The following is a 15,176-nucleotide window of genomic DNA, read 5'->3' on the forward strand; positions in this document are numbered from 1 at the left end:
CTCAGACACTCACTTCTGTGACAAGCAGACCTTTCACCACTACCCATTCCGGATTAAACGTACCTAGTCAAGCCCTTGCTGTTTTGCAAATACCCAGTACAGACTGCATGACTGCTGCTATGAACTCTGGACTGGCTCTCATGCAGCTTTCAGTAGTACCAAATGTCTGTACCGATTCAAAGGACCCTGTGTACAAAACAGATTTATTCTGCACTGATTCTTCTGCAATATCTCCAGAAGCCATAGAGTCTAGGACTTCCACTCCCAAGTGAACTTCAGTGAAGAGGTTAAAAGGACCTGGCTCCCTCCCAAACCATTGGGGACATTTAAATGTGGTAAATGCAAGGCATGTGATCACATGCTCACCACCAAAAAATTCTCCAATTGGAATGGGACCAAAACCTACAACATTCGCAAATTTATAAATTGCCAGAGCTCTGGTATCATTTATCAAGCCATCTGCGAATGTGGCAAAATATATGTAGGAAAGACCCGACGCCCCCTGAAGGTGAGGGTCTTGGAACACATTGGCTCCATACGCAATAAGACCGACAAACCTTTATCGCGACATATCAATTCAGTGCATCAGGGTAATCAAACCTTTATTAAATTCATTGGTATGGATCAGTTTTCTATGGATTTACGGCATGGGGACTGGGACACTGTTCTACTGCAGAAGGAGGCAAAGTGGATATACACATTACAGACGCTGTCACCCAAGGGTTTGAATGAAGGGTTCCTGTTTACCCCATTTATTTAAGATCAACCCGTATGTGGTTAATACACACATCAGCAGCATACATCCACCCTCCCTGCTTTGTAGTTGGCCCAGCTTCACCCATTTCCCTTTAGCGCATAGTTCCCATCCCCCTCCCGATCCTCTCTCATTTACCTACCTGTCTTTTGGTTTTCCAAATTTACATATTATGACGTTTGTGGCATATTACAGCTTCATTGTACATAAAACACATCATCACATTGTTACCACATTGTAAACATGGGCAAAGAATAGCCTGACTTTACTAATTATACATTTCAACGACAGGTTGGTTAAATACACCTACCTGCATCTTACCACTTTGAGTACAATCCACAGTAGATGTCTATGCTGACTCTAATTATTACAACTACGTTTCACCCATACTGATTAGTCAAAGATATTTCTTAGCCTCTGGGGTACAATATGAGAATTTATACCCCATTACTTACATCACTACTCATTAGAATCTGTATGTATTGTATCATACAGTGTAACCAGCATGTGCACCAGTAGACTAATTTACCCTGATACTGTTGCACACTTTTTGTGATGATAAATATCAAAAGTGTCCTTGAGCTGCCTATGTTTCTTCGGTAGTGCTGTATATGTGTATCTAACACTAGCACTACACAGGCAGACCTCTAGGGTGAAATTGCCAACCCATTGAAACACATCGAGGCATATATAAAACACACTACTATCACTGGGATCTTCCCCGCACACTGCAGCCTTGAGAAAGTGTTTCATCCGCGAAACGCGCGTGTCGGCACCTGTCACGCGCACGGTCAGTATTGACGTGGCAGCCTTCCTTCTCGCAGAGCGAGTAGCTGCCAGACCGCACGCGTGCACTTCCCTTCCAAACCGGGCAGGAGCTTTCTGTGGTTACTCAGGGAGCGCAGGGTAAGGCAGGGCTTGCATACTCACTCAGCTTAGTGACACGAGCGTCCCTGACGGTGGAAGCACATTCATGAATATGTGCACAGGCATACCAACAGCCACACCGTCTACAGGGACTAGGTAGCCACTGTATTATTACTCTCCCTGTGTCAGCTGGCCCTTAACATTAGGACTTCTATCAGCTGTCGGTTAGGCGTTTTTCCATAGGGATTATCAGATACATCAGGTGAGGTGCATGAGTGTGTAGCAGTATGGACCTGATAGAATTATGCACTTAACACTATGTGCATAACTTCATTATACTGCCATAGAATCTAGGGCTCCGTATCTGCATTACACTATCATCCTCATTAACCCTTTAACAGTTCAGGGTCCTGTCTATTACCTTAGACAGGCTGTGCTAGCCCTCCCCCGCCCTTGCTCTCACCTAAACAACCACATTAGGGAATACTGCATATCAGTTCCCTTGGAACAGTTGATCTACAGTAATTCACCTCAATTGTTTTCCACTCATCTATAACCCGGAGTGTCTTATATACTCATCCTCGGGTTTATATATATGTGTGTCCTTGTTGGATTTTAATACCCATCATTTTAATTAGTTCAGAATTAAAGAGTATTTTTAAGATTTTCATATTACATTGTTTGAAGGTATTGAGTGCTAATAGTGGGTTCTCTTCCCTTTTGCTGTTTACCCATTTTGTCACCCACAAGCACCTTACCCATATACATCCACATATGACATGGCTGAAGCAGGGTTCACGTTAACATTACTCAGTACCAAATGTCTGTACTGATTCAAAGGACCCTGTGTACAAAACAGATTTATTCTGCACTGATTCTTCTGCAATATCTCCAGAAGCCATAGAGTCTAGGACTTCCACTCCCAAGTCAACTTCGCTACCCATTGCTCCCTGTGTAGTACCTGATGTGCCCTCTCCGGAATTTTTGGTGCTTTCTTCTAGGACTGTAGAGCTCCTTTTGGACATTCTTGCCTTGCCTGTGGTGCCCGTCCCTGCTTCTTGTGCTCACACCGTGGGCACTGGTGTGCTTCTCTCCAGTTGCTGTTCGGTGCCTACTGTGACCTCTGCGGATGCCCAGACATCGGACATGATGTTCTCTAAACCTCACCTACCTAGGGGTGCTGACCTTCTATTGATTGCTGTGCCACTGCTTTTTCTTTTGAAGAAAGCGCTCGCTGACAAATGCCCTTGCCGCAGACCTTCCACTATGCCCAGAGGGTTCAGGAACAATTCCATGTCACCCAGATCCCTGAGTAATCCTGTTTTTGCTCGCACGGAGTTCTCGCCTGAAGGGGGGGTACTGTGAGGAATCGGGAGTGCGTCCCTTGTGGCGCGTTCCCTCCTCGCCTACCTATAGTACTGCAGCGGCAGCTGCCGAAGATTCGCCCCCCGCTGATGTGCGCATCACCATTCCTGTTACAGAGCGTGTGCGCACCTGCTCCTTCTATGCACGGTCACTGAGCATAGCTCCGCCCCCTCGGGATGCGCCGCACCTCCGCTGTGCACGGTGCACGCGCATGACGGCGCGCAACGAGCCCCAGCTACGTGTCAAGTTTTTCTATGCGCCGTTGTCTCCTGCAGCCTATCTTGGCATCTGGGGAGGCCCCGCCTCCGCTCCCTCCCCTACTGGTTCCTGTCTCCTATATAAGACTGCCTCTTCCTGGCTTACCTTGCTGAACATAGACTTTGTGTAGCCTTGTGTGTGCCTGGCTTGTCCAGCCCAGTTCTGCTTTGATTTCTACAGTTACCCCTCGTGTACCGACCTGGCTTTGCATTTGGATTCTCTCTGGCTCATGACCCATGGCTTATGGATTAACCTCTCGTGTACCGACCTGGCTTTGCATTTGGATTCTCTCTGGCTCTTTACCCCTGGCTTACGGATAACGACTATGTGTACCTCTCTTACCCTTGGAACCTGGCGAGTATTGGATTAACCCTTTTTCTTCATACCCAGACCCAGCAACGCTACAAACCACCTACTGGGCCCGCCTTCGCTACTGTGGGTGGGTGGCCCTGTCCTTCCCACCTCAGTGCCGGGGTCAGGTCTTGTCTATGGGCTCGCACAAGCATGACACTTGGAGAGAATAGGTGTTGAGAAAATGGAGCAAGCGACAGAATACAAGATGTTCAAGGAGTTTAGAGGCAAAAGGCAGGAGGGAGACAGGTCGATAGTTAGAAAGACAGGTATGGTCAAGCTTGCTGTTTTTGAGTAATGGTATAACTGTTGCATGTTTGAAAGAGGATGGAAAGGTACCAGAGTAGAGGGAGGCGTTAAAAATGTTTGTGAGCGTAGGGATTATAGAAGGAGCAAGAGGTTTTAGGAGATGGGAGGGAATGGGGTCAAGAGGGCATGTGGTAGAGGGAGAAGAAGAGATCAGCAATGACACATCCTCCTCTGTAACAGCGGATAAAGTCAAGGAAGGCAGAAGGAGAGTTAGGAAAAGGTGTAGGATGGGAGGAGGATACAGAGGGGATGGCCTGATGTATGGATTCCACCTTTTCTTTGAAATAGTCGGCAAAGTCCTGAGGTGAGATGGAGGAAGAGGCAGCTGAGGGGGGTTTGAGTAGGGATTCAAAGACAGAGAAGAGTCGGCGTGGATTAGACTTGTGTGTGTCGATTAGTGAGGAAAAGTAGGCTTGTTTAGCCTGAGAGAGGGCAGAGTTGAAACAGGATAGCATAAATTTGTAGTGAAGGAAGTCTGCGAGAGTGTGAGATTTCCTCCAGAGGCGTTCAGAGGAACGAGTGGAGGAACGCAGCATGCGTACAGATATAGCCAAGGTTATATCCCCGGCCAACGCGGAGTAACGCAAGAAATGACCCAATAAATGCTGCATGCATTAGTGATATAACGCATGTTACCATTGTTTTCCGTGGCGGTAATAACACAGTAGCGTTAACGTGTTGTATCCCAACAGCTGGAGTGACAACGTTGGCTATATGTGTTTGGCAGAAGACATGTAAATAAACTTTTTAGAACAAGAGAGCATTTACTACATACAGTACAATCATTAAGAAACAGCACCATGTATAAGCTTAGAAACACTTGTATATTTCCTTTTAAGATCGTTTTATATCATTAATTTGAAGAAAAAAAATTCAATCTTTGAGAAGCTGTCTAGGAGTCCTGACTTAATGAAAAAAAAATATAAATTGTTTTGATACATATTTATGCATAGATTTATTTTAAAGATACATTGTTTGAATATTTTAAAAATAACTCTCTCTCTCCTTAGCACAAGGGCCACACTTTGGGTCAGCTGAAGCAGCATCACTGTATTTGCTTCAGCAAATCTTGTGAATGAAATAGAAATAGCTGTGTTAGTCCAGTTGTGACAGTTCAGAGTAAATGAGTACTTCATTATTTATTTTTTTATATATATCTGTGTTAAACTCATGGAATCTTTGTATATCAGCATTGCTTGAACTGAGGAAGAGAGAAAACTCTTGAAAGCTTGTTCTACGATATCTATTGTTAGTCCAAATAAAAAAAGGTATCACCTACACATTTCGCAAATAAAAATATCACTTGTGATACATTCACATGTCCCAGACAGGCCTGCTTTTCACCATTATCTTTTGGCATACAGTGATTCTGCTGCAGCCAGGGATTCTGGGTAACGACATGCAAATGTGTGTCATACAATGACTGATGTAGCCAGTTTCGGTCGTCCTGAAGTAGCTCGCTGCAGCCACTGTGCTCTGAAGATTACAAGCGCTGTGGCAGGAGATGTCTTGAACTATAACACTTCTAGTAATTCAACTAAAACCAGTTTTAGAAAGTATTGCTATCCTGCATAAAAGCTGATAGTACATGTATATGTATATAAAGATTCACGTTTCTTACTGTGGGTGTTTATTGCCCCCTTGAGGCCGGTGTTGGAAGTACATGTAACATTGATTTACATTGAGAAAATATTGTTTATTTTATGTCGATTTATTATTTTAGTATATTATTTTACTGTAACATTAACAAAAAAATTGCCTTTGATATTCGTAAATTGTGTTTGGAAATGACAGGGAACAAATTGTTTTTTAATAACAAAAAGTTATCTTTGTTTCTTATTGTCAGCAGCTGAATATTTTCATATTTACCACTAAAATGTGCAGAAGAAGAGCAAAAAAAAAAATGTTTGCCAAGTTTTATTTCACCGGGAGAGCTCGTATTATCTAGCTAATGTTATGATCTCTGGTGCGTCTGCCGGCAATTAATAGTTGGTACGGCTGTGCACAATGGCAGCTTTCTGCATGTTCACCCAAGCAGAAACGCACTGGGAAAGCACACTGGGAAAGCTGACGGCCCAATTGTTTCCAGCATGAACGATAAGGCTTTGCACAGTAATGATTTAAAGCACTTTGGCCCTGTTTTTATTCTATAAACCTCATTGACATTTCCATTTACAACCAATGATATACCGCAAAACATTTCTGTAGCTTTATTCCTGGAGAAATGATGAAGAATAACATTATCAAGGACTTTTCCCCATACACCATACCACGAAGGTTTTAATAACTTATTTACACCTGAAACGTAATTACAGCAGCTTTGGAATTACAATACGTAGTCTTTTATTTACAGTATTGTGGCCTTGAAAAGCTACGAAATTAATTCTGAAAGTGCTGTTAAAAGAGTAGATAAGGTGTTAAATAGCCGAGTGCTTTCACGTTATTGTAACTGCTGTGTACATTGTGAATGCTGGGACATAAATAATTAAAAGCAAGATTTACAACGCTTGTATTGTCTATTCATACATCAGGTATCTCTGGTTATTAAGATTAAATGGTGTAGACAATGAGAAATGTATATTTAGTTCTCAAAGAAGAAGAAAAGGAAGGTACGTTTACTATATATGTAATATGACCTGGAGGTGCAAACGCAAGACGTACCTTTATTGAAGTATTCACAATCATATGCTAAAAAACAAAACAAAATCAATAGTTATTAATAAATTCATATTGTGGATCTACTGTTCTAACAAAAGTAATAGAACACGGATTTGTTCCTTTCTTCAAAAAATCCCAACCAAAGTTTGGTATTGATTAGCTATAAGCTTTCCTACCCGTGTCTTTATTAACATGTAAATATATTGCTGAACTCCAAAAATTCTATTGATCACATAAAGCGTCTGTCACAAAATGCTCAGACGTTGGCAATCTTCATGTCCTACTAAAACAAATTGTCTCTACTTTTCATTCTTTTTCATAAACAGTTGAAAGAAAAAGGGTTACAGCCGTAATGGTGCCATTACAAGATTTCTACAGCTGTGTTTCTGGTTCCTTGTGCTAGCCAGGACTATGTGCATGCTTAAAGTCTACAGTCAAGTTTGCAGTAAGGAAAGTGCTATTGTACCTATAACTATCTAACGGGATATATTTCACATAAAAAGGCTAGAATAGATGCTGGGAATATCACACCATGAGGGATGTTTCCCTTTTTATTCCTAGGATAGGCCCTTATTCTGTAAGGTGTGATAGTGTAGCGCAGGCCTGCACAACTTGTAAAGTGAGATGGGCCAAACTGCTCCAAGGAAAACAGATTTGGGCCGCACGTGCTCAGGGTGCCGACGTCGCGACGTGCGCACACAATTTTGGGACTCTTACCTGATTTCCAAGGGTAGTTCCTAAAGTGCCCGCTGCGCTGTAGCGCCAAGACAAGTGAATTTGTCTTCCGGGCTGCAGTCACGTGACGTCAGTGTCACGTGGACTGGTTCAGCCAATGAGGGCCAACCAACTCCGTGACGCGTTCGTCACGTCCCCAGCCACGCCCCCGATCGCCTCCCTAAGTGCACACATTGCTGGGGCTGCAGGAGTGCGCACAGTGGCATGCACCCCCACCGGCACCCTGAGCGCTGCCTTAATCAGAAGTATTACACTTCTTTTCAGCAACAAGCTTGTTGTATTCCGGGGTCAGTCCCCATCATCCTCATCCTCATCCTCATCCTCATCATCATGTCTTCCTCATCATCATCATGTCTTCCTCATCATCATCATGTCTTCCTCATCATCATCATGGCTTCCTCATCATCATCATGGCTTCCTCCTCATAATCATATCTCCCTCAGTCCTCATCATCATATCTCCCTCAGTTCCCATCATCTCTCCCCCAGCCCCCGTCATCATCATCATCTCTCCCTCAGTCTTCCTCGTCATCATATCTCCCTCAGTCTTCCTCATCATATCCCCACCCCCAGATCATCATTATATCATATCCCCCCCCCCCCCCACACACACACACACACTGTAGAGGATGTGCTATCGCATGAAAAGTCCCATTAAAGTCAATGGGACTTTTCATACGATAGCACATCATCTGCACTATCACACCTTATAGAATAAGCACATATGTATACCTACTAATAGAAAGTGCTACTGTAGGAATGTATATTACTTGAATTAGCACAGTCTGGTAGTTACAAATGGCACAGCACTTTCAGCTAAATTATTAGGTTTGCTGGTGCAATATTGGGTTGGCAAAACACAAGAGAATACTGTAGTTGCTGCTCACAAATAAATGATAATATTAATAATAATAATGATAATGATGAGGTACATCATCTGAAGTAAGGAACAGTCACAAGGCGACATCCTTGTGCATAAAGTTGTGAGCATGCCCAGTAATTTAATAAATACTTACGACACACTCGGGGAGACCTCCAGTCTATGGCAATTCCGTGCTGACAGCATTGATGAGCATAAGCTGATACACTTGTACAGAAACACTCACAATCCCCACCTCGATTACAGCCACAAGTATCTGACAGGCAGTTGGAATAAAACCAGGTGACATCCACCTATAAACAGAAATGGTATTTGTCTAAAAAAAAAAAATTGTAGCAACTTTGAACAGTCAATCAGCTGTTGGCTAAATTAATTGTTGCCCTGCGGTTTATCTACTGCACCTACAGTAGTCATGAATTCACAATATACTTTTGCTGCATACAAGTAATAAAAGAAATGGTTTCTACTTTAGTTTTACTTGGATTTGTAGAGACCGAACACGACGGGGCAGTTTCAGTCTGGAAACAGTTCCCAGCTGTTTGTTGTTTCTGCAGGTGGCTAAAGTGGCTAAATTCTGGGCAATTCTTTAGTTTGCGGTGTAAGAAGTACGTATACAGTAATTGTAAAGAAGTATACAATATTATACATATTGTAAAGACGAAAGCCTCGATCGAGAGCCTCTAATGCGTGTTTGTGGGACACTGTCCTCCCGTCCCAAACACTTATCTCGTACGCGGGAAGAACTTTGGCTGTTCCTGTATTTTTGCTAATGTTGCAAATTGGATTTTCAGAGCGACCAAGATTAAGTGGTTGTGTGATGGGATCATGTAATTTGTGATGTCATACTCTATGTGATGTCATCAGTTGTCATTTGTGAATTGTATCCAAACATAGATAAAAATATGTTCCTTGACCTCAGAAACCATTATGCTAAATTTGGTTACGATAACTTAAGAGTTATCCAAATGTATAGCGAACAGACAGACAAACAACTTTCCAAAATATATAGTAGAATAATACCTTACCAAATAAGTAATGAAAATATAACAGGCTGACACCCTAGTAAATTAAATTAGACTCGACATTTGTGGCTAAAGATCACCCTGTATCACTCTTGATAAAAGGGTGATCTCTAGCCCGAAACGTCTATATGTTTATATTTGATGATGTTTGATATTAAGGGTGAGGGAGAACAGAAAGTCAGAGTGTATTTCTTACATGAACATGCTTTTGTTAGCCCTACTCACCACTGGATGGCAACCTTCGAACACTTCACTCAGCAGGATACCACACTCTTTCTTGGCAAAGGGCTCTCTAAGAGGATTCATACTGCAGGGATTTCTAATGTCGGAGCTGTCAACACACTGAATGAGAGAGTTAAGATTACATTATGGACCTTAACCCATGTCTGCCAAGGGTGCAGTACAAGAAAGACCACATCAACACATGCTACTCTGTCAACAAAAGGATTAACCATGGTAACGCTATTGTATTGAATGCAGTTTAGTGAATGAGATCTGAAAGTGTTGTAAAACGGATCTAGTGCAGTGATCTACAGGAGGGGTGCCCCATCAAAGAGTGAGCCTCTGATTAAGCCACTTGTGCTGAAGCAGGGATATCCTGAAAAGCTGACCTGTTGGAGGGGCTTGAGGACTGGAGTTGAGCCTCCCAGCTCTAAAGTATACATTATGCAATGTACTAGGAATATATATATATATATATATATATTTATTTTTTTTAAACTTAATTTTTGGGGAGAGGGGAGGAGTGAAGAAAATAAAAAATGGGGGGGAGGGAAGGGTACAGAAAATAGAGATGGGAGAAAGTTCACATTCATTTACAATTTTACCTAACAAGATTTCTTAAAATATTCTATCACACAGTTAATATAAATATCCTTTTTTCCCCCCCTTTTTTTTTTGTTACAACAAAATTAAGTGGGTATTAATATATATTTTTTTTTTTTTACCTCTACAGCTGCCCAGCTGTTTCCAAATTCCTGAGAGTTTGTTAAATCAAAGTTATCTGGGGTCCTCATTTCGTTCACTGTTTTCAGGTCAAAATTTCCACAAAGTCCACTCAATTCTCCCTAAGGAAAAAACATTGCATATTCCATTATTGCTTTCAAATGACAAACAAGTTCATTATTACAATGTATTATTTCTTTCTTTTAGTATAGCAATACATGTAAAGCAGCCTTTATTCTACTTTATCATTATTCAGTTATCTTACTGTTACTGTCTGATCCAGAAACAAATCTACAAATATGACATGGACAAGAAGCAAAACGGTGACACACTGTGGGCCAATTGGCATGTCATTACCCAGAATCCCTGGCTGCAGTGGAAGCATTGTATGCTAAGAGATAATGGGGAAATACAGGGTTGCAGACCTGCCTGAGACGTGACTGTGCTCACACATGATATTTTCGCACACAGAACAATAGAAATCCCTCACATTTGTACAGCTTGCCACATGTGACACTGATGCATCCAGCTGGGAAGTACAGAATAGTAGCCGCTTCCCATTGCATAAAAATAATATGCATATTACATGTACCCATAATGATCCTGAGGCCCTCAACAAAATGTTTTGTTGTCCGAACTGCTTTTAGCGTTTAACAACCCTGGGGCCAAGAGATCTGTGAAACCATAAGCCCCTTATTAACCCATTCTATGCTGGACGGAACAATGACATTTTGTTCCTTCGAGCCTCTATTTAAGGTCCGTAGACTTCTTTACTTACTCTCCTTTTCTAAAAGAAATCCTGATCATTTCAGACATTCAGGGGTTAAAGGCTCTCAGCGTTCAGCCTGATTCTTCACAAACACCAAAGCACTGTGACATACCACAGCTGCATCTGTATCTATCATTCAGATGTCCAACAATGTGATTACCTGTGGGGTAATGCATTGTGGGATATGTCACAACAGGCATGTGGGAAACAATCTTTAGGAGGGATTGCGCTGTAGTGCGCTAACGAACCGTATGCTCTTGTGATAAGCTGAGATTCACTAACTCGCGATATAGCCTTCCGCACCCTGATTTGGCGCTATCTGCCATTCGAGTCAGTAGCCGTTAACACCAGATTAGGGTTAAGTGAATCCCAGCCAATTTATGATCACTCAGCCCGTACCTAATGTAATCACCAATAAGTAAGTAAAAGTCAATTAATTATCCCTGCTCAGTTTTTACTTAATGAGGCTGCAATGCAGACTAGCCCACCAGAAATATGCTGCAAATGTTCAATATCATATCTGCATGTGTAAATGTAATAGTACAACACTTTGCAATTGATCAATACAGCAGTTTCTAATTAATACTATGACATCTGCAGTTCGGGCCTTGTTCCAATTGGTTCCTAAAAAAAAAAAGCTCCATGTTTTCAGATACTCACCTGCCATTGAGGTCCCACTTGTATGTGAATAGTTGTTCTTTGGTCCCATAAAATTGTTATGTAGTCAAAAGGAAAATGAACAAATGTAAAAAATCCAGCTTGCCATATATGCACTGATTGTCTTTTATCCATGATGCTTGTTGAACTCTGCAAATAATAAGATAGAAACAATGAAAGTACCCAAGACCTAAAAATTAAAAAAAGAAGGTGCTCAAAAGTAGTAAAAATAGAAACTCAATGAAAAATATAAGTGATTATCATGACAAAACAGAATTATATAACAGAACAACAGTCATATGAATAAAACAAACTGCTGCACTATTTGGGAATTTGAAACATACATCACTAAGAAGAACTGTAATCAATCCTATTATGATTTTTCTAAATAATTTAGAAGCATATGGTACGGTGGGTATACGTTACATGTAAAGGAGTATTGCCAGTACAGTATTATAAATGGTATTACCAATATTTACACATATTTCCATCAAATCTGTTTTTAGAAGAATTTAGTGATTTATTTATCTTTTATTTGCCTTAATTTCCCTCGGTGATATTAGAACAATCCGAACAGCTCTTGGATCTCGGGACAGGCTGAAGCTAATGTACTTAATGTCACAAAGAGGTGAAATCTTACCGGATTTCCAGTGTCATCGTCGAAAAGTATTAAGGATTGCCCCACGCTGATTGATAATAATTTCCTGCAGATTATTCCAGTGCTATAGCAATTAACATTCTCTGCTATGACAGAGAAACTACTTGGTGATAGACTCTGTAAGAAAATACAGCACTTTTAGGGAATTCAGGGAAACCCACTGTCCATTCCAGAAAAGGGTCCAGTACATGAGTAAATGTCCTGTTGTGTTGTAAAATACAAACTTTAAACATGTTTTACGGTCTACAAGCTAAAGCTATAGCTGAGAGTAATAACGTGTGGCGGGGGCTATCCCCTAGGAAATTCGGATGATTACATTTATACATCGGATACAATATATTGGGTAGCATAGAAACATGGAATGTGACGGCACACAAGCACCCCGTGTCCGCCCATCTCCCGATCTACATAGTTACATAGTTACATATCTATATCTGTAAAAACTCGGACCCTAGGGCTTCTTTTGTTTTTAAGATAGGAATACGTCTATCCCAAGCATGTCTGCACGACCTTACTGCCCCTACCACCTCTATTGGGAGGCTATTCCACGCATCTCCCACCCTTTGCATAAAGAAGCACTCCCTCACGTGTCCCCGTATCCTGCCACCGTCAGAGAACGAGCTCTTGTTCTAGCGTCCCGCTTTCTTTGCAATTTGCTGCCCTCCCGGACTTTGTTGAATCCCTTTATATATTTGAAAGTTTGTATCATATCCCCCCTCTCCCTTCCACCCTCTAAGCTGTAAATATTAAGGCCCTGTACTCTTTCCTAATCAGTCTTATGCTATAGTTCATGCAACATCTTAGTAGCCCTTTTTTTGCACAATCTCCAATGTGCTGTATGTCCTTCCATTGATAAATTCTCCAGAATTGCATGCAGGTCAGGTCTCACCAATGCTCTATAAATTGGCCTTCCCACCCCTCTCTGCTGCTGCTAATAGCTCTCCCTATACAACCTAACATCCTGCTGGCCTTGCCCATTGCTTTGTTACAGTGCTTGCCTACTGTACTTTTACATCTGCTGAGATAAGGATTCCCATGTCCCTTTCCTCTATGGCAGTTGACATTATAGTGCCATCAATCCTGTATTCTGCCCTAGGATTGTTGTAACCCAAGTGCATTATTTTGCACTTTTTTGGCATTAAATTGTATTCGCCACAATCTTGACCATTCCTCCAATATACCTAAATCCTTCATAGTTTTGTTTACCCCTCCACTCCCCCTGGAGTGTCAACCCTATTGCAGATCTTTCGGTCATCTGCAGAAAGGCATACTTTCCCCTCCAAACCATTTGTAATTTCACTATTAATGTGCTATGATACTTGTAATTTCTCACCTTTATCAGATGTACTTTACATGCTCCCACAAAATCAAAAGCCAAACCATCAAATGTTCTGTAATGACGATCCCCATAAACAGTGCACATGGATGGACAGGGATGGAAGGTACATTGGAATGACCCATGATGGCAAACACTAAAATACATATATATATATATATTTTTAAAGATATGGTTACAACTGCAAATTCATTACAATCCATATTTCTGCATGTCTATAACTTTTAGTCCATGGTGTGTTACGTCTTCTATAGTATGTACCCTAATTCTGCTGGGAATGGAACAATATAAAAAAAAATGATGTTTAATGGGATTGAGTTGACAGATTTTCCACATTGAGGATATACAGTGTAGCACTGCTGCAGACTATCTCACCCCAGAACTTAGTGATGACACAGCCAGACTCACAGAAACCTGCATCTGTACAATCTTGGATCAAGCGAATGATATTTCATTGATAACATCAGATACTGTATGTGCATGTAACAAGATTATAACAGTTCACACATTTCTGATGTGCACGAAGGAGCATTGACTCACAGTTTAATACAATATCTTAATATTGTACTTTTTTTTAAACAAACCTTGGTCAACAATGGAATTCATTTTTATTTTTATACAACATAAAGTGCACAGCGTCTCTTTGAATGTCGCTTTGAACCACTAGCCACACGTAGTTAGATAATTTTTATTTTTTTATTTGCCTTTACAAAAATGGCATTGATCTTCAACATAACAGACTGTACCATCAAGGGCACTTGTCTGCTTTAATGTAACATGCTAAAAAGACATGCTAAGAACTGCAGGTGTGTGGGGGGCGGAGGCAGGTGTAAATAGTGAACGGCTACACATGAAAGTCGTATGGAATTTATTAGCAAGACAAAAATAGAGGTGCCAGCCATGAGGTATTGGCCCAAATTTGCTAAACAGCCTTCTGCTGTAAGGCAGGTGTTTTATGGCTTGGTAAACATTATGTACTATTCAGCAGGTACAAAAAAGAGAGAACTCACCAGGTGTGGCATGACGAATTAACAATGTCACCGGGAAAATATTCCTTGGCCTTCCATGAGCATGGGCATGCATCCGGTGCAAAGCATTCATCTCCATGTTTGACGAGGCTAAAAATGCATAACAAGGCACGTCATTGACAAGTGTCTTGCATATGGCACAAAAACAGATCAATCAATGGCAGTGTGGGAGTTATTGATTGTTAAAGCTATAACCCTATTTATACTAAGTCTAGAACCCCCTGCGGAGGTAAGTATCTCAGGAAGCAGGGGATCCCAGGAGCTGAACCCCATTAATCTCAGCTCCGGAGACCCCCTGCTTCATTCCTATGTTAAAAAATTAATAATAATTAATTGCCTCATTAAAATGGGGTTTCTTTCATAGTATCTCTCTCCTTAAGTGAAAATTATTTTTTTTTGTTGCCAAAACTGTGATTCATTGTTTGTCTCGTTCTGAAAGGAAACCACAAGACTCAATACTCAATGTGCACATGTGCACTGGCCTCAGCCGCCAGCTGAATAGGCCCCTATCAAAGGCATTTAATCCCACTGACAGGTTGGGACCAGATGCAAGTTTCATCTCTGTAATATTACACGGTATAAAAC

General features: G+C 41.3%; 1 protein-coding gene across 2 annotated transcripts in view; it reads right to left on the minus strand.

The window, feature by feature from the left end:
- The window catches only part of OTOG (otogelin), a 214,438-nt gene that overhangs the window by 85,867 nt on the left and 113,395 nt on the right, over nt 1-15,176 (minus strand). For both annotated transcript variants that reach the window (XM_075567700.1, XM_075567699.1), the window contains exons 24-31: nt 14,574-14,681; nt 13,561-13,699; nt 12,210-12,344; nt 11,573-11,719; nt 10,146-10,265; nt 9,424-9,540; nt 8,313-8,469; nt 6,566-6,592 (exon numbers count right to left, since the gene is read on the minus strand). In XM_075567700.1, coding sequence (XP_075423815.1) covers nt 6,566-6,592; nt 8,313-8,469; nt 9,424-9,540; nt 10,146-10,265; nt 11,573-11,719; nt 12,210-12,344; nt 13,561-13,699; nt 14,574-14,681 — 950 coding nt within the window. The remainder of the gene's footprint in view (nt 1-6,565; nt 6,593-8,312; nt 8,470-9,423; nt 9,541-10,145; nt 10,266-11,572; nt 11,720-12,209; nt 12,345-13,560; nt 13,700-14,573; nt 14,682-15,176) is intronic.

Source organism: Ascaphus truei, chromosome 12 (genome assembly GCF_040206685.1).
Source record: "Ascaphus truei isolate aAscTru1 chromosome 12, aAscTru1.hap1, whole genome shotgun sequence".
NCBI lineage: Eukaryota > Metazoa > Chordata > Amphibia > Anura > Ascaphidae > Ascaphus > Ascaphus truei.